Source organism: Tetranychus urticae, chromosome 3 (genome assembly GCF_039701765.1).
Source record: "Tetranychus urticae isolate SD_2017Ah chromosome 3, NJAU_TeUrti_SD_1.0, whole genome shotgun sequence".
Lineage (NCBI taxonomy): Eukaryota > Metazoa > Arthropoda > Arachnida > Trombidiformes > Tetranychidae > Tetranychus > Tetranychus urticae.
Window position 1 is genome coordinate 7,720,246 of NC_142960.1, and position 25,343 is coordinate 7,745,588.

The window sequence follows — 25,343 nt, forward strand, 5'->3', positions numbered from 1 at the left end:
ATGTAACATTTTTACATGAAAATTTTACATAAAATTTGCAATTGTTTCAATTTCATTCACTGGTCAAAGAGTAATCCAATTTATATTCATTGATAGACGCAACAAGAGATCGTCTGAGTGTTTCCCGATTTGATTGTCATCAATTCACAATGACTTCCTGGGTGCTAAATCAAAGCAAACAATCAAATGCTACTCTCTTTTTGTATAGCTAATTGATTGAATCAAGGTAATCGTTCATACGAATTCACCAAACCAGGAAGATTATGTCCAACCACGTCTAGTCGACAGATTACACCGTCTACATAACCTATTATGTCAAGATAATTGATCCAAGCAAATAAAGTCTCAATCACCTTGACAAACGTCTCAAACCAGGTCAAATATCAACACTATTTGACAATTAATTTGAATAAATCACATATTGGTGCAAAATATTAAAGAAAAGACTAAATCAATAAGAAACGAAATATTATGCTCTTTCAGAAGCAAATTTTACTTCAAATTGTAATTATAATTTTACCCAACACAGCAAAATTAATATCTTTCATAGCTGCTCTAATCAAAAGGTTATGATAATATAAAATACTGAAATTGTTTGATTAAAACAAATACCTTATATGTATTATATGTATTATAATATTATAATAACATGTATTAGATGCATTTCTTGTGTGAAATAAAGTCTGATTTTCTTGTCAAATTCAAAATACTCATTACATATTGAAACTGATAGATTAACAAGGTTTACAATTGTAAACACAACCAGACAAGAGAAACCAGCTTCATTTACATCATTGAATCTCTGTTGGTACCTAAAATATATTTCAATGTAAGATTTTGCTCTTTCAAGTCTGAAAGTTCTTTTTTCAGTCTTTGATCATGCTTTCATGTGTATGTTAGTGATATTAACAGAGTATCCAGTCATTGGTTACGGGCTAAATTCGTGTAAAAAATAATGATTTTTTGGTTAAAAAGTTTCAAAGTTGAATTGCAATTTTTTTGACACAAAAATGCTTGTAATAACTTGAGTTAACTTTTTTCCCTTTTTACCTCATTTTTCAAATAAAAATACTTTTTCCATTATAAATCTTGAGATCAATTTACTTCTGCATATTCATAACCTTTACTGATCCAACAATTCATCTCTTTGGATTGTTAATATTGTCAGACCCTGGATTTGGATTGATTAATTTAATGTCATATTTGAAAGTTGGAAATAAAATGCATGTCAGACCTTGGATTTCTTGGAATAAATAAAATAATGAAATAAACTATGATGGATTTTATGCAAAGTTAAGGTCCTGAGAAACTAATTTTCGAAGAATAGAGATTTTCATGAGAATAAATAAGACTTATTTTATGATTTAAGAATTACCAGAGAACCTTAAATGTTTCGGAGAAATGCTACCCTAACTCGTAAATTATTGAGAATTAACTAATAAATAAGACATTTGCATACTGACTAAAGCCTAAAACTAGGTTTAAGGGTCCGTCAGACCCAACTTTCCCAGATCATAAATTGATAAAGTTTAACTATCAAGAAGGGAAAAAGGTCAAACGACCATCTGGTGATTTAAGGTCACGTACTGTAGTCTCCCAAACGGGACTATATAAAGAAAACATGAAAAATGATCATTTATCCAGAAGTTAAGTTTTGGATCCTCAAGTTTAGTATTTGAGTATTTTGGTTTGTGGTAAATTTGTCTTTAAGTATTTTGCTTGGTGTTAAATAAAAGTTTTTGATATCTTTATTTTGTATACTTAACAGTATTTTCATAAAACTATGGAAGTTAATAAAGAATAGCAATTAAGTTTCGTCTTTGAAAACTGTTCCCTATCTTTATTAAACAGCTTAAACGGTCGTCAGACCCATACTCATCATTAGTATACTACACATGGAACCCGGCTCGGTGACAAAATGGAGGTTCTACCGAGAGTTTTTCTGAAAGTGCTGAATAATTGACAATAACTTTATCATCATTGTGATTCAATTGAACAATTGATCAACTATCATCATAAATTTTCCTCGAACTTTTGTGTTTATTATAAGCTATCATCCCACTGCTTTTCAACTATTATCACTCAACAATAACAATTTCGTGTACTGTACCTTAATCATCAGTGACTTTATCTTCGGTCTGACGGGCCTTTGGCTACACATTCACATTGGATCAACTTATTTTATCATCAAACTTGTTCCATATACCTAATATTTGTCAAATATTCTTGGTCTGACGGGACTTTCAACCCACCTTCATTCACTCTATCAACTTAATTATTGACTAATTTGGAAATATCTTGGGCCTGACGGAACTTTCATCAACTATCCTTCACTTGTCGTTAACATTATTCATTCATCTTTAACAAAAGTAAGGTCTGACGTATTTAAAGCCATTTCCTTTCTTTTTCTTTCCTACTATATAGAACCCTTACTTTATTCCTTTGAAAATCACTTGATTTGCCTTTATTATTATACATTGACAATGACCGAAACCGAGGTAAAGACTGTTAAACCTGTAGTTTCTTTGCCCAGAGGACCTAAATTAGACTATTTTGATGGAAGTATATCTTCCAAAGTTTTGAAATTTATTGACAAATATGAAAGTCTAGCGAGTCTATAATCAACCTCCTTATGCGAATAATTACCAAAGTAATCGTCAGTCTGCTCATCAAAGTAACCGTCAGACCGGTCATCCAAATCAGTGTTATAATCACAATAATCCTAATTTCAATCAATTTCGTACTCCTCTTCCACTTGACCAACATTCTCATTCGACGTACGAAGATTGGGTTCAGTATTATCCATCAAATTATTTAAGAAATGTAAGCCCTGACACTAATTCGACTCGAACTATAAGTACTTTCACTCAAGGTCCTAATCCTGATCTATCTATTGAGTCTTATGCTGTTCAACCAATTGCCCTTCCCGCACCGCAAAATACGTCAGACCCAACAGTTAATACACTAAGCGAAACCTCAAAAGATAATGAAAACTATGTATTTACAACTGCTTGGGTAGATCAGAAACAACTCAAGTGTATAATTGATTCCGGATCAGCTGTTTCAATCATCAGAATTTCTTCTGTTCCTAAACCAAATAATGTACGTCATTATGAAGGACCAAATGTAACTTCAGCCAGTGGTCATCATATTTCTATATTGGGAAGAATCAGGTGCCTTATTCAAGTTACTGGTATTCTTACTGCTGTTTGGACAAATTTATTGGTGGTCGCGGATGACTTCACGTACCCCTTGCTGTTAGGAAACAACTTTAACAAAGCAGCTGGAGTCATATTAAATTTGCGTACAATGAGAGTACAAGCTCAGACCGCATCAACGGAAGAATTGGATAAGTTTAATCATTTTGATTTTATTAATAATTCTAATTGTAACAAATATTCTTTAAATTTGGGATATCAATTTGAGACTACTTATGGTTTTATACCATTAGATTTAAATTTTGTTAAAACGCCAAGCAATCTCAAATGTTTAGGTCTGACCATTGAAACTGAAGCTAATGTTGTTTTACCTTACGATCAATTTTCATCTTTTCAAATTTCTATTGATAAATCTTTTTCTCAAAATAATTCTCTTCCTGAAGTTGAAGCAATAACTCGGTCTGACGAGTATAAAAATGAGATTTGCGTTACAAAAGAGATGAATGAAAAAGCAAATTTATATGTTTTTAGACTAGACCATCTTGACTACTCTCAACAAAACCAGGTCAAACAACTTTTGAGTGAGTCTCTCCCAGCTTCAACTTTTGGGAATGAAAACCTAGGTCAATGTACTTTGTATCCTTCCATTATTGATACGGTCGAACATCCACCCAGAAAAAGTAATCCATATCCAAAATTGGAGGCTGAGAGAAAAGAAATAAACAGACAAATAGAAGAAATGATTGTCAGACCCTCTTTTGTTCCATGGGATAGCCCTATTGTACTTGTTTCTAAACCAATTGGTAATAAGCACATGTGTGTTGACCTTAGTAAGGTAGATGAACCCCGACATTTTGGTCTGAACCTTAATGTACTTGTTATATTACTTTTGTTTATGATGACCATGTTTATCGAAACAATTCTTTCCTTTTCTCCTCCCCACGTCTTTGCTTAGCTTATTCAAATCAGATTTTAAAATATTAAATTAAAACCAAATTATATTTACTCTCATTTATTCACTAAATTAAAAAGCTGAAAAAAAAGAAACAAAAAGAAAAATAATTTAATAAAAATAATTAAGTACTATTTAGCACAGAAAATACTGATTTTGTAAGCTCAGGAATCACCTCGATATCAAGATTTGATATTCGTACCTATTATCAGAAATTGGTCTGACCATGATTTGAATTGAAACAAAAGCCTTGATAGATGAAATGCAAGCAAAATCATTCGATTTAAATCATTAACATTGCATACTATCACATTAAACAATTTAATTGAAATTTAAGGTCTGACACGGTTTAAACGTCATGAATTCGTAATTTTCTCTACAAAGTATGATAGTTCGATGTTATATATAAGTTGAAGCGCATTATACGAGTAATTTGTTTAAATTGGAGTAATTAAAAGCTAACAAGTAATTGATTTAAATTTGTTGAAAAAAAAAATTTGTGGTTCGATTATTGAATCTCTAAAAACATCGAACATCGGATCAAGGTTTAGTATCGGGATCAAGATCGATGGCTGGGATCCATCAGACCGAAAATTTTATTAAATTGAATTAGATTGTTTATATGTGAGTTGCTACAAGAAATTTTGTTTAAAATAAGATTGAAAATTATCCACCATCATTATTTATTTTTTTAATTATTAATCAGAATGATAAAATCATGTAAGCCAGTATATCATTAGGCTATCATGGATTCACTAATTGAAATGATTTAAGCGTCAGACCTTTTTGTGAATCGTCAGCTCTGGAATTCAGCGCAATGGATTTAAACCGTGTTCCGATTTTATCAGCCCTAAGAATGAGGTCTAACAATTCGATAACTTTTGATTCTTCAAAATAGATTCTACCGCCAAAGTTTAATCTTGATTTTCAGTATGGACTAACCGTCCAATAATGTAAACATGTTTGAGTCAATTTTGCTTTCTATCCTAACGGAAAATGTTAAATTGCCCTGAATTTATTGAGTCGGAGATCTTGTTTTTGAAGTTTTTGAAAAGCATATAGAAATATGTTTGGTTTTAATGCGCATCGCTTTTATGATAAATAGACAATTGCAGAAAGAACAAATTGGCATCTACTAAAAGTATAAAAATAATTAAAGTTTAGATCATTCAAATTAATTACTGTGCTAAAATGTGAAAATTGCAAACAGATTACGGAAAAATGAAACAAGAATTAAGCATTGGTGTTTAAAGTGAAACAAATGAAAACAAGTATAGGAGTTAAGTTGTAATTATGATTTTGGAAAAATAAAACTGGTCTGAGTCGATTGATATTGCTTTTTGCTCAAAAGAATTGTGATTTGGAATTAAAAACTTTGAATAGAACATTTTTGAAGACGTCCAAAAGGGACTTTGGACTTTTCGTAGAGGGGATGAATGTCAGACCCTGGATTTGGATTGATTAATTTAATGTCATATTTGAAAGTTGGAAATAAAATGCATGTCAGACCTTGGATTTCTTGGAATAAATAAAATAATGAAATAAACTATGATGGATTTTATGCAAAGTTAAGGTCCTGAGAAACTAATTTTCGAAGAATAGAGATTTTCATGAGAATAAATAAGACTTATTTTATGATTTAAGAATTACCAGAGAACCTTAAATGTTTCGGAGAAATGCTACCCTAACTCGTAAATTATTGAGAATTAACTAATAAATAAGACATTTGCATACTGACTAAAGCCTAAAACTAGGTTTAAGGGTCCGTCAGACCCAACTTTCCCAGATCATAAATTGATAAAGTTTAACTATCAAGAAGGGAAAAAGGTCAAACGACCATCTGGTGATTTAAGGTCACGTACTGTAGTCTCCCAAACGGGACTATATAAAGAAAACATGAAAAATGATCATTTATCCAGAAGTTAAGTTTTGGATCCTCAAGTTTAGTATTTGAGTATTTTGGTTTGTGGTAAATTTGTCTTTAAGTATTTTGCTTGGTGTTAAATAAAAGTTTTTGATATCTTTATTTTGTATACTTAACAGTATTTTCATAAAACTATGGAAGTTAATAAAGAATAGCAATTAAGTTTCGTCTTTGAAAACTGTTCCCTATCTTTATTAAACAGCTTAAACGGTCGTCAGACCCATACTCATCATTAGTATACTACACATGGAACCCGGCTCGGTGACAATATTGTTATAGCAATTTGTTTCTCATTTTGTAGTATTAACTGATTTTATATTTTTAATTTACCATTTGATTGTCTAACACGATAAAATGAGATTTAGATCAATGAAAATGTACATCAATTGGTTTAAAAAGTAGAGTAAATTGTTTTACTCTCCAATTCAATGTTAAATGTTCAAAGTAAAAAATTGAATATCTTTACAATTTATATTATTCATTGTTGTTATAAAAAATTTCATTAATATTAACCTAAATTTTACTTTTTTTTATCAATTAACTGCCAATAATTTACCAAGAAAATTGTTGATCTCATTTTGTATAAAAATCTTGATTTAAATTACCATAAATTGCTATTACCAATAAACCTGATTTCATAGATTGAAACAATTGTCATTTTTAAATTATTTAATTGCGGACAACTGGTTTAAATGGGATTAAATCATGCAAAACAATTGAATTGAATCAAGATTTCAATCGTTAAATTGATGCAACACAATAATTAATATTCAAGTTTTCAGTCTTAATCATGTTTCCTGATTACAATGCTTTTTGTGTTTCCCTTTATTCAGCCATTTGAAGCAAATCATTTTGGTTATCACTTGTAAATGTTTAATGTTATTCAATTGATTTCATCTTTTTTATGAGACTCGTATGATTATTATAGTTAATATTTTTAGTCGACCTTGAATAATATTTTTGACAATTAATTAATTAAGGCTTAAGAGAATAATTATCATTGTTGTTATTCATTATCATGGTTCACTAATGAACTTAACCATTCTACCTTGCTTGTACTCTTCTGCATTCAAGTTAGCTATATTTATGCAAATTTCAACAAAAGCAACAATTAGATGATTAACCCTTTTTTATAATTTAAAGTGATCACAATTAGTTTCAATCTTGTTAAACTGTTCATTTAGAGCCTTCATTTAATCACTAGTTGCACTAACAAGAAATCAACAATCATTTACATGTAGCTATGATCATAAACTGTCAGCATCAGTTAGCGATGTAATACGAAGAGACCACCAAAGATCCTGACGACAATAGTGATGATTTTTAAATATAATGATAGCCAGGTAATAATAATCACTTGCTAATATTAATCATAATTATTTAAACATGACCATCAATAAAACACCTTTCAACTTGCAAGTGGTTCACAACAGCAAATAGCCAGCGGCGACTAATTTTGATCAATCTTTATGTCATCTGAATTGAAAAAATGAAAACATTGACGTTGTACTCTTTTAATGTAGATGCTCTTGATAATTTACGCATTATTGTGATAATCATTGCACTTCCATAAGCAGTGATAGTTAACCAGTCAGGGTACCATGTTTATCATCTAATGAGCCAGAAACAAAACGCAAATACCTGCAAAGAAACAAAAAAATCAGTTAATTAAATAGGAAAATAACTTGAACACTTAAAATAAGATGCGACACAGGAACAAAGGGTAAACATTCTCATATATCATTAAAACGGTGAATGGAAAGACTCATCAATCGATGATTTAACTTTATGGTTAATATGATTTAGTTGGTTTTGGTTAATGGTTAGAAAACTGAAATGAAATAAATATATAAAATAAAAAAGACACCAATAGAGCAAATCAATATTGAAATGGTAATAAATAACTAACAGGCTTCCAGGGAAAAAGGCATGATATCTAAACAAGGAGCCAAATAAACAAAAGCAAACAATTGTTTCCTCATTTCAAACGGAAATCATGTCGATTATGATGATTAGCCATTATTAAGAGACATTTCTTGTTGAGTTACTTCACTAGTTGAAACGTAAAAAAAAGAGAGATTACACTTTAACCCGCTATGTGACGGATGATTATCATAATATTCAACATGATCGCGTTTTTTGGCTCGCCAGCTTTTTTTTCTTACCTGAATTGGTGGTGTGTTCATAAATGGGCCAGTTGGTGACAATACAGAGAATATAAGTGTTCCACATGAATTATTGTAACAATTGCATCAGTAACAATCGACTCAATTATCATTACATACTTTTTTTATTCACAATCAATTCTTGCTTTTAACTTGCTCTCTCTCACTGACTCTATCTTTCCCTCGCTTTCTGTTGCTGTATGAAGCTGCTCATTATCGCCATCTTTTTTTCACTTCATGTACTTATAGCAAAGTGATAATTTTTTTCGCCTAAATGAGTCCGGAAGCCTTCTTTATCCATTGATTTGTCTCTCCAATGAATTTAACTTGTGATAATGTGATCATTCAGTTTTAAATCGGTGACAAGCTTTAAAGAAGGATAGAAACAGAAGAGATTAACTTGAAATATATATCTTCTTGCACTCTCTCCATGGTACAAAAGCCAGCTGAAGGAGTCTAACTGTGCACCATTAGTTTTTACACAAAATTTTTCTGCCCCGATTATTACCACATTTTTTTCATCGCTGCCTTCAATCATCATTTCATTCGTTACATGATGTTAAATTAAATTGATTTTGGTGTCCAACTATGGCCTACTAACTCAACATTGTCACAATTTATTAAACATATGGAGATGCTTCGAAAGCTGGATTTTGTGCCTCAACTTTTACTGTTTGGTGTAATTTGATGAACCAGTAACTTAGATGATAACCATCTTGATTGAAGACGATGAAACAGATAATGATGGAGCAGATGATGAAAAGTAAGCAAAAAAGCAAGAAATTAAGATAGACAGGTAAGAACATTGGTAATACCATCCGTGACAAGAAGATGGAAAAGGGATGAAAAAAATGAAAGGTTGCTGGGTGTTGCTGAGTGCTTATGTGAATTCAAGGTAGTCATTAAATTGTTGCCTTGAAAAATAAAATTAATTTGAGTTTTTTAAGCTAAAAAATTAAGTAAAAAGATGAGATGAAACAAGTAACAATGATGACAAAGATGATGAAAAAGGTAGCAATAAGTAAAGGATTAAAATGACATTTACTGTCTTTTTATGCTCTCTCTCTTCCTCATTGTTGGTCAAACATCAATAAATTAAATTCACAGTTGAACAGTTATCTTCATTTGATCAACACACCTTTGACTATTGGTAGTAATATCATCATTATTCCTATTATTGCTGTTTCATCACCATTATTGTTATTACCCACAATACACGTCAAATTAAGGTTAATTGATAAACCTACAAAATCACATGTACAAAAAATGCCCACTGAATTTGATGTTGAATAGCTGTTGATCTAATCATCATTCAGAACTCTACAAATTAATGAAAGTAAATTTTTTCATCCATAACTGGAACTAACATAGCCAACTGACCACTCCAACTGATTCACAAATCCTATTACCAAAGATTTCACCAGCAATCATTCAAACCCTTCATCATTTCATTTGTTTCAAGTTAAATAATTTACTCTTTTTTTATTAACAGATTACGGCTGATTTGATGACAAACCATTCAGATTCCATGTTAAATTGACATTTCAAAATATTACCATTTCCGTGGTTACTGACGAGGTGAGAGGATCAAATCATTTAGGGATGTAAATTGTCCGTAAAATTGTTCTTCATATTGTGGGTAACAAGGGAATCTGGAAATTGTTATTATTCCTATTATCATCACCATTATGGATTATTTTGTTATAAAGGCGATAATCATTAACAGTGGGTGAGAAAAAAACTGGTAAATTCACAAACATATAAACATGAAATGATTATCGGGGCAACATTTAGATACCTTTGATTTTCAGAAGTAAACCCTGTAAAATAAGGGAAAATATGAGTTAAAACAAAACCACAATTAAATTTAATTCAGTTCTGCTTTTGTTACCCGACTATTGTTCCATGCAATTTAATTTTTTGCTAACTATTAATTCACGTAATCAAGATTCACTTCATATCTTCTTCCCTATTTTTTTCACTTCTCCTTACAGGCAATCCATTCACTAATAATGATGTTGTCGTCAATGATGAAGATGATGATAAAATGGCAAACTGAACAGACAAAGTCAATAGTTAATAATCATAATAGTGTGCACTACCTTTAATTCATTAACTACTCTTTCATTAGTAAAGGTAATAGACAAAAATATATACACTTTTTTGCTGTTTCACCAGTCAAAACATTGTTTCCTTATGTTAACCTGATCATTTGGTTAACAGTTGAACTTTATCTTACCAATTCAACTAATTCAAACATTTTTTTATCCTTTTACAGTTTCTGGTCACAACAAACGCTTATTTCTTAGACATTGAAACATACTTGAAACGCACTGACTGATTTTTGATGCTAATAATTGGTTAAATTGTCGATAATAATATCATCTCAAAATGTGATCATGATTATTAGGATGACGCTGGAAGGAATCGTATTTTGAAATTTTAAAAATAGCCAAATATTCACTGTTTCAACTGTGATTTTTCATTATAACTTCATGTGACCCTGATATGGATAAGGAATCAGCCAATTATGGACTTCAGAACTTATAAATTCCGTATATTTATCCGCAACACAATTAACTCTGATTGCGTTGATCATCTTTTAATTTGGGACATCAGGTAACAATTCAATAAAAAATAATTGCACTAGTTTTTTATTGTAACATAATCTAATAATTTCATGATCATGAGAAGGTAAAATTAATGAATTGACTCAATTTTTTCATTTGATTCAATCTATTTTTTGCTGTCTGTTAAATTTCATTAATTAACTTTTAATTAGACAACCAACTACTAATACAAATAATTAAGTTTCAACTCAGTTGAGTTTAAAAATATTATCACAAGAATTGTAACCTTTCTTCCAACCAAATCTATTATTATACAAATGAAAACTCAACTGAAATTGCTTACAATTTATATTCAGTTTCTTAATCATTTCTGATTCTAATTGTGATTTTTTTTCATATTTCAGAATCCATTGGAAACATTAGCTTCAATGGAAATATTGGATCCATCCGTTATTGACGACCAAATCAGTGGCTACTTGTGTCCAGATGAACAAAATGAATAACGAATCAATTTATATAATTTTCATTGGAGTTATTGCTTCCCATGTAAAGACTGTCAAGAGTCAACAACGATAATTAGCTTTATTTATAGTAAAATGATCAACTACATCAATCTTGATAATTTTGCTGATAACAAACTTTAATCATTTTTAGCTTCAGGGTAAAGGTTTTCATGGATATTATTTTACAACCAGTGATTTGATGCAATTTAAGAAACAATATCCTTTACCTGTGATTCTGTAAAGTCTAACACTTAGCTGTACACCTTTGATTAAGTGAGTTTCCACTCATTAATGATCACTCAACATGATATCCAATAACTTCATAGTACAAGAATCACTTTTAATTGAAGTTAAAAGTTCACATAAATAACTGGTTAACCCTTTAAAATCTAGTCAATTTAAACCTCTTAAACGGTTGCTTATTTATTTTGTATTATTTTGTATTATTATCTCCCAAATTGACTCAATTTTCATTTTTAATCATGTCAAGCCTTTCAATATTGCTGCTTCATTAATCATAGAGTGACCAAGAAACAGGAAAATCTAATTATACATTCATTATAATTATTTACATTACAAGATTAAATTCAAATGTTATTTTCAATAAAGTATTGAAATAAATTCAAAATATTTAAACTCATTCCATTAACTATTGATAAAAAAACAAATCAATTCAATGATCAACATTCACTATAAAATTGGCTGATTGAAATCAACTCCCGCTGTTTAACCAACATTGGTAAATTGAAAAATAGCAATAACTCAATCACAATATTGATTTGGTTTTACTTGTTTAATTAAATTGCCCATCAAAACTGTCAATTATTTACTTCTCATATCATCATATGAACGCATAATAACCTGATCAAGCAATATAGTCAAGAAATTAAAGTCTAGAAAATGCGAAATGAAATTTAGTTTGAATTACAAATCATAAATTTACCAGACAATAAACCAACGAGCCTGATACTCTGATATTTGTGTTAAATTAAACAAAGGTTAAATTGGGTCAAATCAAGTTAATAAAATTATGTTCATTAGACCATATTAAAGCTGATCTTAAAAAAAAGATGTAAAAGTGACCTAAAGATCAGCTAACACAGATCACTCCACAAACTGAGTTTTCATTTTGTATTTTTCAATCTTTTCATTCTTCGCTTTGGTTTCATTGTTTTGTTCAATCGCCTGCTTTTTTGGCCTTTTTTCATCATCATCTTCATTTTTCATCCTCTTTTCTGGACTTTCTTACCTTTCTTATTTGATATGGTTTACTTACTTTGACAAGGTCAATTGAATGATTTGTCCATTGTTTACCAACCAATTGATCAGGTTTCACAAAGACCATCAACAGGATAAAATTATATAAGACAAAAGATTCGGTAAACATGTTCATTCCCTTTGATTGATTTAGTTGCCTTTTTTGTCTTCAATTCATTCATCATCAATTTTTATTGTCAACATTTAACTTTCTAATTTGGTCAAATAAACATTAAAAGAAATTAATCGAACGAAGAAAAATTAATCCATTGAATTGCCTTTCCATCGATCATCATTTAAAAGTGAATGAAATTGATTGAAAAAAACATTTGTTTTGATGCAACCAAAAAATTGATTGCACTCATAAGTCCAGGTTATTGTTACTTATACTTATTACTTCAGCATACAATAGCAATCAAATCTGAACAATACACTGATTTATATTATTACATTAATACAGTTTTTCCTGTTTAATTTGAACAGAAAAAGATATTTCTGGACGGTAGAGATGACAATCTAATTCAATGTGTGATTCTTTAAGGCAAAATTAGGAAAACCTTTTTTCTGGTTGTTATTGAAAAGACAAAATTTGTTATTTTATACACAAACGGGCAAAAATGAGGAAAAAATTGATTTCTTTACGTTTTAGATTCTGACTGTTTGTAGTGAGACAAAAACCGAATCCATTTGTACTATTTGAAGATTTCTAAGATCTTCAGTTCTCGAGAAAATGAGGTTCGAAGTTGAAACTTGTAAAGCTTTTTGTACCATTATGGAAGCAGATTTTTTCAAGAAACTTATGATACTGAACTACCTTCTGATGATAAACCACGAAACGTATTCATTTTGAGAAATAGAACTTTTGTTATTCTGCAAAACGGATAAGTTCGATTTTCAATTGAATCGCTCGTTTTCTAGGACTATAGAAGTTAGCGAGTTGAAACTTATTATTTGTTCATAAAAACTGTTGGCTAACATTTTGGATTGAATAATTTTAACAATTCAATAATAGTTCTCTTGATTTTGGCAATTGGACTTAAAACTTTGAACCTCAATATCTCGAGAAAAGCATCACTTCCCATAATCATTCTTTCACCAATTTAATCCTTAACTAATTAATAAGTCAATTGCATTTAATAACTTCCCATTATTGCATTCGGGTCATAATTATTGGGCTATAGATGCACGAGAATCAACTTATTTAACAAAGTAAACTCATAACAACCAATATCTTGCAAAATGCAGCAATTTTCTGGTTAAGTTTGTAAATGAAATGCAAAGAGTGCTGCCAAAGGCTCGAACATTTGATTTGAGGGTCGATACTTAGTAAGGTTTGTAGGGACATTAAAACTGAGTCGATTGATGCTATTAAATAGTTCATCTGATAAATAGTTTTCGAGAAAATCGAAGTCAAAGTTGAAACTTCGATCGCTTTTTGCTCAGCCATGGAAGCATATTCTTTCATGAAACTTAGTTTGAGGATGTGACTTTTAATAGCTAACCAGAAAATGGACTTATTTTGATAAAAAACATTTTATTTTTCCTTGAAAACAGTTTAGTTCGATTTTTAGTTAAAGTGGCCTCATTCTATGATCGTAAAAGTTAGCGAGTTGAAACTTATTATCGGTCAGTAAAAATTGTTTGTTCATATCATGGATTAAATACTTTTTTCAATTTATCAATAGTTCTCTCGATTTTGGCCATTGGCCTTAAAACTTTGAACTTGAATAGTTCGAGAATGGAGTAAGGTACAATCACCAATCTTTCACCAAACACCAGGTTTTAACATGGACAATAATATTAAGAAACTTATAATCCTTCGAGATCCTTCAAAAAAATCATAGCATAAGTAATTTTGAGCTTGATTTATAAAGCTAAATGATTATTCAGGCACAAATCTTATATGTATATTCATCATTAAATGAATTTCTCATTGCAAAACTCAGTTTTCTTAGGTATTCAGTTATAGCTCATGATAAATTCTAATGTTTAATGAAAGATTGGTGATTGTACCTTACTCCATTGTCGAAATATTCAGGTTCAAAGTTTTAAGGCCAATGGCCAAAATCGAGAGAACTATTGATAAATTGAAAAAAGTATTTAATCCATGATATGAACAAACAATTTTTACTGACCGATAATAAGTTTCAACTCGCTAACTTTTACGATCATAGAATGAGGCCACTTTAACTAAAAATCGAACTAAACTGTTTTCAAGGAAAAATAAAATGTTTTTTATCAAAATAAGTCCATTTTCTGGTTAGCTATTAAAAGTTACATTCGTAAACTAAGTTTCATGAAAGAATATGCTTCCATGGCTGAGCAAAAAGCGATCGAAGTTTCAACTTTGACTTCGATTTTCTCGAAAACTATTTATCAGATGAACTATTTAATAGCATCAATCGACTCAGTTTTAATGTCCCTACAAACCTTACTAAGTATCGACCCTCAAATCAAATGTTCGAGCCTTTGGCAGCACTCTTTGCATTTCATTTACAAACTTAACCAGAAAATTGCTGCATTTTGCAAGATATTGGTTGTTATGAGTTTACTTTGTTAAATAAGTTGATTCTCGTGCATCTATAGCCCAATAATTATGACCCGAATGCAATAATGGGAAGTTATTAAATGCAATTGACTTATTAATTAGTTAAGGATTAAATTGGTGTAAGAATGATGATTGTAAGTGATGCCTTTCTCGAGATATTGATGTTCAAAGTTTTAAGTCCAATGGCCAAGATCAAGAGAACTGTTCATAGTTTGAAGAAATCATACAATCCATAATGTGTACAAACAATTCTTATGAACGCATAATAAGTTTCAGCTCATCTAGTCTTACGGTCACTGAAGGCGATCTGTTCAACTAAAAATCGAACTTATCTGTTTTACAGAAAACGAAAGATTCTATTTCTCAATATGAATACATTGCCTGGTTGATCATCAAAAGTTACAGTAGTAAAGTAAGTTATTATATAATACAAGAAAAAATTTGCTTCCACGGCTGCCTAAAAACGATCCAAGTTTCAACTTTGGACTCGATTTTCTTGAAAACTAAAGATTAGAGAAACTTTCTTATTGCATAAATTTACTTAGTTTTTAATTCTCTACAACCTAATAGAATCTGAATTTAACAGAAATTCATTTTATCCAGTTTCTCTCAACTTGTGTATGAATGTGTCTTTTTAGTAAGAACATAATTTCTTATGCATTTTATAAATGGGAATATGTATGTTGATCTTGTTCAAATCATGATCTTGAGTTTATTGATTTATTTTCAGTTTTAATATTTAAATACTCGTAGATAGTTGAGTGGGTTGTGTATATTTATTTGCGATTTCAGTTATCACGGATAGCTTAAAAATTTTTGATTTTAGCGAAATTCGCTTGCACCGGCAATCCATTAATAATTCAGAAATTTTTCGCAGAGTTTATTAAAGTGAAGTAAAAAAGAGTAGTATTTAATTGCTAATATTTTATTGATATATTTTACTAACGAAATAATTTCGTAAGAAACAAATTAACAAAAATTTAAAACTTTCATTTGTTTGAAAAACTCGATATTGTCTGTAGAATAGATCGACAATTTGTCCAAATCGGGCCAAAGCATCGTGTAAGATATTTCTTTAATTAGGGATAGAATCGTTTATAAGACTGATTTTTTCATAAGTGTTGGCAAGCTCTTGATAAGAAACACTGGGCATTGCTTTTACGAGGTCGTATTTCCCAGTTGAATTGCATGCCTAAATATCATTCATAAAGACTTTGATGAACGCAAGTGATTTGGATTTTACAACATCGAATGATTGGGAATCAGTGATTTTCAGAGAACTGCTGCTGCAATAGAAGTCAGATTGGGAATCCTCATGAATTCGAAGTCTCGAGTGAATGTTTCAATCAGTGATGCGAATTGAGCAATGAAACCTTTAATTGTCTTATCATAAGTAGCGTGATTGATTCGCGTCAAGATCAATTTCTTGACCAAAACAGGACTGTATTTCTCAGAAGCATCAGTAAGGAATTGAACATCTTCAATTTCTGTCACATTTAACCAAATTCAAGCCTAGTTAAAAGAGTGAAGTTAAAGATTTTCCAATAATATAAAACAATTTCAATATCAAATGAAAAATTATTTTTATTCAACTAAAATCAAGTTGTTTGAATGCTGCTTTCAAGATATGTTCGTCTAGATTAAAGAGTCTATTCGACTTAGAGTTCATGGGAATTTTTACTTTTAAAGGAACAGGATCTTCCAATATCCAAACATAAGTTGATTCCATGTATGGATTAGCAACAGATTGTTTGTAATCTTCTTGTGGAAGGCAATCTTTAAGCGTAATACATCCAAGTAGTAAGGATCTTGGATAATCTATGGGAAACCTTTTATCAGACATCAGAGCAAAAGTCTTTTTAGCAGTAGTTATCTCTTCTGGGGTGACAGCTTTTCCGGACGCATGAATCCAGATACGACCACGATAATGAGTGTACCAACTTCGACCTTCGTGAAGTTTGATACCTGCCATGATGAAAGAGGCCCAAGGCTGTTGAACAGTTAAACAAACACCGGAATCACTCATTTCCATCAACTCTGGATCCTGAATTTTTAGCGAAGTACGATTGAATAATGAAACACGCACGGAGGATGACGTTGGTGTATCAGATGCCTTTTCTCGCTTGGTTTGTTTACCTTTCTTATTGGCGTTAGCTTTTTGTTCTTGTTGGCAATAATTAACTCGAGGTAATTTTTCGTTGCAGTTCAAATGTTTGCTATCAACAATTTGGTAGTCAGATTTGAAAGCAGCATCTTCTTCTAATTCTTGGACAACTTTTCCAACGTCACTGATCACTGGAGTCACATTTTCCTCAAACCTACGATTAACAATGTCCAATGTTAATGTCCTTTCTTTACTGAACTTTTTATCTTGAAGGTAATCAATTTTAGCACCAATCTTATCCCTTTTATCCTGACTTAACCAGTGTTGAGATGTAAGTTTAAAATAATCTGTTTCATCATCGATAACTTTGGTCCTTTGAGAACAGTTGCTATCGAATTCCAGTAATTTATTTTTATGTTGAACGGCTTTCTCTAAGCTTGCAGCAATGTTTCTGATTCCTTCACGTTTATTTTTGTCATTTTTCTTCTTTTTTTCGTTTTCTTTTCCTTGGGAATGACTGTTAGCCAAAGAATCGGCAAGAGCAGCAGCAGCCAATTGATTTTGCCTTTCAATTTCTTTATCATTAACGTATGCTCCACAGGTGAAGCATTCTCCAACTCGTTCTTGCTCGCAGACTATTCGGCCACAAGATAAACAATTATTTACCAATTTATGAGCAGAAGCTTCACAATCACAAGGATGGCGACCTATGAAATTAGGAAAATATTTGAATCAGCAGAGCTGACACTTCGGTATAGAGGCATACTGACTTACCAGGTAATAACACATTGTTATCAAAATCGAGAAGTGGAGTGAAATTTTTCTTTTTACCACCACGCTTAGAGTTTTCTTTGCCTGTCGCAGAACTCACTGTAAGGAAAGATAAAAAATCTTTTAAAACACTAATATCAAAAACTCTCAAAGTAAGCCTTTCAGATTTAAATCTATTTTTGAGATTTAATGTTAACATGAGAATTTAGAATTGCTAAAATAAAAATAATTTACTTTTTTTATCCACCAATTTGGTACACAGTACAGAATTCTGACAAGAGGAAATTAAAAGAAGGCCATGACACTGAACCAGGTTATAGGATGACACAAGCAAAGTAAAGTAAGTAAATTCTGGTTAATAACAAAAATTAACTATTATAGTTAAACTAAATGCAATAAACACGAATACAGATTGTCAAAAACCTAGGATTATATTCTGAAGCCAGTTCAAATTCACAAGTTGCTAACCTGGAGTTAGTCAGTCAGTACAGCTGAAGCCATCAGACAACCAGCTACATGACTCACAGTGACTGTGACGCAGCTTTTAAACTAGCTAACAAAGTTAGACGATTTTTTCCTTATAACTTTTTATGCCTCTTTTGTCCCGAATTTGTAACAAAACTATTCAAGGTTTTGTTTATCCAAGTTTAAAGTTCATTCAATAATTACTCGAAGAAAAATTTCAGCTCAACAGTTCAGTCAAGCACTTTGAAATTAAATTAAGTAGACGGTAACTCAATTATTATAACTGACTTCGATATTAAAGTAGATAAAGATTTATTTGATAGCAAAAAATGCCTGTATTTTATTTAGATACAAATTAACATTAAAGTCCCTATGCTGTTCAAGCAGGGGACTGTTGTGGCCTTGCGATGCAAGCAGTCAAATGCATAATCAAAAACAGAGTTTTAGCGTAATTCAGGCTTTGAGTCGCAACTTAAATTTTCATCATACTAATCTTTAAGAATTTACTTTGAGCAAGTCCTTCAAGATTTGAAAGCTCTTTGACAACTGAAGCTAATTGATCAACATGAGTTTTGTAGTTGATGCCACTTCCACCGGAACGTTTCTCTCCGTAGACAACTTTTCCATCAAACTCATTGACTTCCAGTTTAAAGTCAGATCCAATAGTTGAAATTGTGCAGCCTAAATGTTCTTCAATGTCAGCTAAAAGCTAAAATTTAATCAAAATAAAAGTCAGTAAAAGTTAAATTCACCAGGAAAACATAAATAATCAAAAAAGAGGGTAAAATTACCTGTAATTCATTATACCAGATACAACAACCACCATCTTGAGTTAAATTAGTATTGAAACAGTTTTTTCCTCTATTGGCACAATTAGAGTGAAACCAAACTTTCTCAGGTACACATGCTACTAAACTTATTGCAAGACCCATTCTCTCAGCTCGGCCAACTCTACCGATCCTGTGCACATAATTAGCTTTCTCATCAGGCAGAGTTACTTGAATTACAAATGGAATTCCTAGAATTTTCAGAAATGAATAAATTAATTTGATGAATGACTATCACAATTGATCGTTATAATTACCCTTAATATCAATACCACGAGCAGCTACATCAGTACAGATGAGAAATTTGACTTCACCTGCTTTGAATTTTTCCAAATTTGTTTTACGTTCTTGAGGTCTTCGATCACCATGAAGACAAACACAAGAATATTTAAGGTTTTGCCGTTGACCTGGATTAAAAATCAGAAAAAAATAATAAAGATAAATAAAGTTCATATTTTTAAACTTCAAACTTACCTCCACCTATATCATTGAGATAACTTTCTAGATTATCGCAGTCAAGTTTTGTTCGGCAGAAAATAATGGCTTGATCAACTTTGAGCTTGTCTATAGCTTTCACAGTGTATTCACCTTAAATTTTTATAGAAAGAAGAATGAAGTGTTTTACAAAAAATAATTCGAGACTATCAATATAAATATCAATATCAGCTTATTTGAGATTTTGTTTTACCTTTGAGAAGTTTTATTGCTTCACTAAGAGTTTCTGCATTTGGTTGATTAGGACTAATGCGGTCTTTGCTGTGAACTCCATCAGTTTTTATTGTTTTTTTCAATTTCTTCCAAAGATCATCTTCTCTGGGATCAATTCTAAATATGACATGGTGCACAGTTTCAGGCACAGAATCTTCACCCTGCAGAAAAAAAAGAAAATTCATCGTCATTGAATTGACAAACTAAACTTTAAGCTATAATTTAATTTATATGAACCTTTAAGTCGACCCAAGCAGGAAAGAACATCACTCTTTCAGCAAGTTTTTTGACATCAAAGTTATGCAAAGTTGCTGAGCAAACAACCATTTGAAGTCTTCTACCATCATCAAACATTCTAGGAATTTGAGCATGAAGACGATTTATAATGTCTGTATGTCCTTGCTGAAGTAGACCATCAACTTCATCTAAAATAAAGAATCTATAAAATCAAAAGAATAAATTATCAATTAGTTGAAAGTTCAACTCAAGTTTTATACAAAATAAGGTAAAATAATGAACAATATTTTTTACGCATTTCTAAGCATCTTTGGCAAAGAGAAGCTACTTTAAGTTGAAATTACAGTCAACTGTTAAAGATACCGTGGACATATTAATTTAAATTGTTAAAAATGCTAAACTCTGCATCTCTATAAATGATCACTTTGTAATATTTTTCTTAATTTTGACATCAACAATTTGACTGTAATTTACTCTCATAACTTCATTTTTGATTGTGAACCTAAATATAAATATAAAGATGTTTGAGCTGAAATACCTGCATTGCTTTAGACTAAGAGCATTATTGAAAACTAAATCTTCGAGTCGACCTGGAGTCGCAACCACAATGTCAACTCCCTGACGAATTTGATCCATTTGTTCTTTAGCATTACCTCCACCAATAATCAACAGGAGTCTTATATCACCGGGGAGATATTTTTTGAAAGAGTCCAAACATTTAAGAGTTTGCTCAGCTAGCTCTCTGCTAGGTTCGATAATCACCGCTCTTGGACCACTGACTTTAGTTTTTTCGTCTGTTGAGGTCCCTATGTTAGTGTTATTTATGTACTGAGAACTTGAAGCTTTCGATACCCAATTGAAGTTTGGCGGAGCATCAGATTTACCTAAAACATTGTGGAGTATGAAATAAAATGATTAGAAATATAAACTTCTCATTTTAAATACGGACGTACCTTCAGTTGATTTTTCAAACCTTACAGTAACCATAGCATTTTTTGTACATACACAAGGGTAAAATGCTTGATTGACAAGATTTTTTGGAATTCGGAAAGCTTCTCCGAGATATTCTCCATTTTTCGTCCATGAAATAGTTTCACTATCAAGATCGAGAACATTTCCTATGATATCTCCACGATCACCAAAAGTTGTGCCGTAGTTTTCAAAATTTCTAGAATTACTTTTTTTCCCAGTACCTCCAAAGCCCCATCCAATTTTATCAGTCCCTAAATCGAGTGAGCCATTGCTTAAGGCCCAACCAACTCGGGCTAGTCCAGCCTCTTTGAAATATACTTCATAATAAAATTTATTGGTTCTGACTTTTGGATCACGAACAATACCACGATTGGCTCGAACTCCTTGCCACTGTTTTGCATCTTTACTTTGACAACTTAATCCATCATTACTGACCACCAGATTTTCAGATCTATCTTTAAATGCCAACAGCCATTTGTCCATTGATTGACCAGAGGACCGAGCCTTGTTCTTGTCTATAAAAATTATATATGGAGGAATTAGTAATATTGAAAACCAAGTATAGCTAATTCAAATTGAGTTAATAGAGAGTTAAATAAATTGAAGGTAGGATGACTATTCTAATTCACTCTGGAAACCCTATCAATTCAGTAATAATTCAATATGAATTTACAATAATATGAAATGCGTTGAATAGATAATCAAATTCTAACCATTTAAAGTTTCCCAAACAATCTGCAAAACAGGCAAACAAAAAGCACCAGTTTTACCAGAGCCTGTTTCAGCTGCCATGAGAACATCTCCGCCACCCAGAATCAACGGAATTGCTTCAGCTTGAATATCCGTGGGTAAACTATAATATTGGATAAATTCAAAATAAATCATTTTTCATTAAATATAATAATACATTTTTAGATATCAATCAAAGGTGCAGATAATTTACCTCCACTCCATTTCTTCGACAGCTTTACCGATTTCTGGCAATATACCCATTTCTATCAAGTAAAAATTAATGATTGATTAGTATTACTAATTACTTATTACTCCGAGTTTGTTCACGAAACTGTAATTATTTATTAGAAGGAAAGACCACTTACCTTCGAAAGCAGCCATCTCAAATTAGAAGAATAGACGCTAAGTTCAACTAAAAACAAGTAGATTTAAATTAGTATGTATTGGCATTCGAATCTGATAAAATTTGAATAAAAAATTTATTGATTTACCACTATTCAAAAGTCAATTATCGATTGTAGCAGTATAATCAGTACAAACGGCCGGTGGAGATAGTTATAGTTGTTGAATGTTTACCATGTTGAATATCATGCAATGTAGACTCAAATTGAACAAAATGATGAATGAGCAAAGCAGAAAGGTAGAACTACGATTTAGAGTGAATGACAATAAATAGATCGATTAGAATTGTTAAGTGATTAAACTATTAAATAGACTGATTAATAAACAGCTGTTTAAAATGAAGAAACTGGTAAAGATCTGAGCGTCATCTGTAGGTTATTTTCATTGGTAATTTTTAATATCGCATTTCCTAAATGATAAGTTCTGATAACAGATTTAAGGTATGTAAGATTGAATTAGATGATTTATTCAAAAAATCCAGTTGGTTAGATAAATTAATTAGCATAAGTGTTTATTTGTAAAATGCTTGAATTGAAACCATTGAATCGATGGCTGAATAGGCTCGATATATCGAAATTTGTTTGCTTTTTGCTTTCAAGAATTCTGGCGCAATTTATTAATGTTTATTTTTTATCTTTGGTTTATTGGTTTCTTTTATTAATATTAGTGTAATTAACAGTGTAATTCTTGAAATGTCTTCTACTGGACGTGGCGCTTTAATTGTTATAGAGGGTATTGATCGGGTCGGTAAGTCAACTCTTTGTGAACGATTACGTTCTACATTAGCCTCTAATAACAAAAACATTGAATTGATGCGATTTCCATTTCGTGGGACAAAAATTGGTAAATGTATTGATGATTATTTATCTGGTACAAGCAAACAATGTGACGAAGTAATACATTTACTTTTCTCTGCAAATCGATGGGAAATGAATGGAATAATGAAACAAAAAATACTTTCCGGAATTACTTTGATTGTTGATAGATATGCTTATTCTGGTGTTGCATACTCAGCAGCTAAAATGGTAATTGCTATTATATATCAAACATAAGTATACTATTGCTGCAATGAGCAGAATTTAGAAAGAATCTGAACATTATCATCAGATATGCCCTACTGTCTGTTAATCACATTTTCTTAACTTTGGTTTCTAGACTTTATCACTTGATTGGTGTAAAGCTCCAGACAGAGGTTTAATTAAACCAGATTTGACCGTTTATTTAACCGCTGATCCAGAAGTGTTAGTCTCACGTCCAGGTTTCGGTGACGAGATTTATGAAAAGCAAGAATTTCAAAACAAAGTTGCGTCCATGTATGATCATTTGAAAGAGGATGATTGGAAAGTAAGTATTATTTTGATTTACAATTGTATTGGTTAGATACTTTTTCCTAAACAATTCTACTATTATTTATTAGATAGTACTTCTATTTAATAAGCTGATTTTTAATGGTATCATAAATTTTTCAGATTGTTGCTGCCAATGGAAGTCCAGAGGATGTATTGCAAAACGTATTATCGGATGTTGAAGAAACAATTGAAAAAGTTAAACAGAAAGAAATTTCAAGCCTTTGGATTAATTAATGTACTTTATTTTTTTGTAGTCAAAAATAATAAATACACAAGTTCTCAAAATAAAATATGAGTGAATGAATAGGAATTTTTTTTCAAATTAATCATCAAAAATAGCCAGTATGAAGCACGTATTCATCAAGTCAAAATATTGCATGTTTCAGGATCCATTTCTTTCTTCTTCTTTTCTAGTCTTTTTCTCTCCTCTTTCTTGCTCTTCTTTTTCATTGGCATTTTTTCATTTCAAGAATTTGCATGATGCCATGTTTTTTACAAGTATGATGATACAAATTTATGGTAAATGATTTTTATTTGTTGAAATGCGGTCAAGAAAAAGTAGAGGATGAGTACAAAAAATCAATTCTGCGGTCTATATATGCCAACTACAACAGCATGGTCTTTTTCATACGGCTCTAAAGTTACCTGTTCCACAGGTTTGATATTTTCAGCTTGTAATTGTTTCACAGTGTCAGCAAAAACAGCTTCTGCTGGCGCGGTCGAATCAATACAATTTGCCTTAATTGATATAACAACATATCCTCCAGGTTTGAGGTAGTTATGGGCATTTAAAGCCACGATTCTGGCCTGATCTGGTTGGGCAACGTCAGAAAATATACAGTCACACATTGACATGACCATACGATATTTTTGGGGGTGGCGAGCATCCTCAATTATGGGCACAATATTTCCTCTTTTTTGGGCAACAGTTAACAAATCACGACCTGATCTATGTGAAAATTCAACAGCATAACATTTACCTTCTGGACCGAGAATATCTGACACATGTGAGACAGTGGTTCCGGAAGCAGCTCCGAGGTATAAAACTTTTGAACCTGGAGGCATGAAAATATCTGCAACACCACCTAAAATGGCAGCTCCCAATTTTGATCTGAATGGATTCCAAATTCTGTATTCAACTTTACCGCCAGCCTCTTCAGCTGAAATTCTTTTTTCACCATAAACCGCGTTTCCTGGAACTAAGTTTTTTGTAACCAAGGCATCTTCTTTACCTCGAGCAACAAATACTCCAGCAATACGTGCATGAGGTTCAATAAAAACTTTTTTGCCTCCTTTGAATCCTCCACCGCCGCCGCCACCACGGCCGCCGCCACCTCGTCCACCACCACGTGGACTTTTAAATCCGCCACCACGACCTCGGCCTCCACCTCGGTCTCCGAAGCTTCGATCTCCAAAGCCTCGGCCTCCTCCACGACCTCCACCGCGGCCGCCTCCACGGTCACCATCTCGGTCACCAAAACCACGTTTACCAAAACCTCGACCCCCACCTCGGCCACCACCAAAGCCTCCACGACCACCTCGGTCTCCACCTCGGTCACCGCCAAAACCTCGGCCCCCACCTCGGCCTCCTCCAAAGCCTCCACGACCACCGCCGCGTTCTCCGAATGTCATTTTAAATTAAATTAAGTTAAATTTTTAAAGTTATAAACAAATTAAAAGACACTTCAAAAAATAACCA

At 31.7% G+C, this 25,343-nt stretch overlaps 4 protein-coding genes and 2 long non-coding RNA genes across 7 annotated transcripts; 2 read left to right on the forward strand and 4 right to left on the reverse strand.

Annotated features, from left to right (window-relative positions):
• Positions 1-7,190: 7,190 nt before the first annotated feature.
• Positions 7,191-8,333, reverse strand: LOC149093288 (uncharacterized). Its single transcript, XR_016199601.1, has 2 exons — positions 8,200-8,333; positions 7,191-7,675 (listed from the first exon to the last, which is right to left on the reverse strand). It is a non-coding gene; the product is annotated as an uncharacterized LOC149093288 (long non-coding RNA).
• A 520-nt stretch (positions 8,334-8,853) lies between these two features.
• On the forward strand, positions 8,854-11,900 carry LOC107367120 (uncharacterized). 2 transcript variants are annotated; one of them, XR_001569819.3, is made up of 5 exons: positions 8,854-8,995; positions 9,692-9,943; positions 10,194-10,335; positions 10,478-10,818; positions 11,174-11,900. It is a non-coding gene; the product is annotated as an uncharacterized LOC107367120 (long non-coding RNA). The 2 variants fall into 2 exon arrangements; XR_001569820.3 differs by having other exon boundaries at positions 9,692-9,928.
• Positions 11,901-16,643: 4,743 nt separating this feature from the next.
• LOC107367004 (activating signal cointegrator 1) lies at positions 16,644-18,380 on the reverse strand. Its single transcript, XM_015934661.3, has 3 exons — positions 18,188-18,380; positions 17,956-18,051; positions 16,644-17,888 (listed from the first exon to the last, which is right to left on the reverse strand). Coding segments are annotated over exons 1-3 (1,320 nt in total). The 5' UTR covers positions 18,189-18,380; the 3' UTR covers positions 16,644-16,665.
• A 332-nt stretch (positions 18,381-18,712) lies between these two features.
• Positions 18,713-22,622, reverse strand: Ddx1 (ATP-dependent RNA helicase Ddx1). The gene is made up of 12 exons (XM_015934660.3): positions 22,385-22,622; positions 22,259-22,305; positions 22,105-22,156; positions 21,875-22,014; positions 21,143-21,676; positions 20,728-21,073; positions 20,190-20,391; positions 19,933-20,113; positions 19,719-19,832; positions 19,502-19,651; positions 19,209-19,435; positions 18,713-19,126 (listed from the first exon to the last, which is right to left on the reverse strand). The coding sequence occupies exons 2-12, from the start codon at positions 22,272-22,274 to the stop codon at positions 18,890-18,892; spliced, it is 2,199 nt and encodes a 732-aa protein (XP_015790146.1). The 5' UTR covers positions 22,275-22,305; positions 22,385-22,622; the 3' UTR covers positions 18,713-18,889.
• A 265-nt stretch (positions 22,623-22,887) lies between these two features.
• Positions 22,888-23,948, forward strand: LOC107367008 (uncharacterized). Its single transcript, XM_015934666.3, has 3 exons — positions 22,888-23,320; positions 23,451-23,639; positions 23,765-23,948. Exons 1-3 carry the CDS (start codon positions 22,988-22,990, stop codon positions 23,876-23,878), a joined length of 636 nt encoding a protein of 211 aa, XP_015790152.1. The 5' UTR covers positions 22,888-22,987; the 3' UTR covers positions 23,879-23,948.
• Positions 23,865-25,276, reverse strand: Fib (rRNA 2'-O-methyltransferase fibrillarin). The gene has a single exon (XM_015934662.3). It carries the CDS (start codon positions 25,274-25,276, stop codon positions 24,224-24,226), a length of 1,053 nt encoding a protein of 350 aa, XP_015790148.1. The 3' UTR covers positions 23,865-24,223.
• Positions 25,277-25,343: the final 67 nt, after the last annotated feature.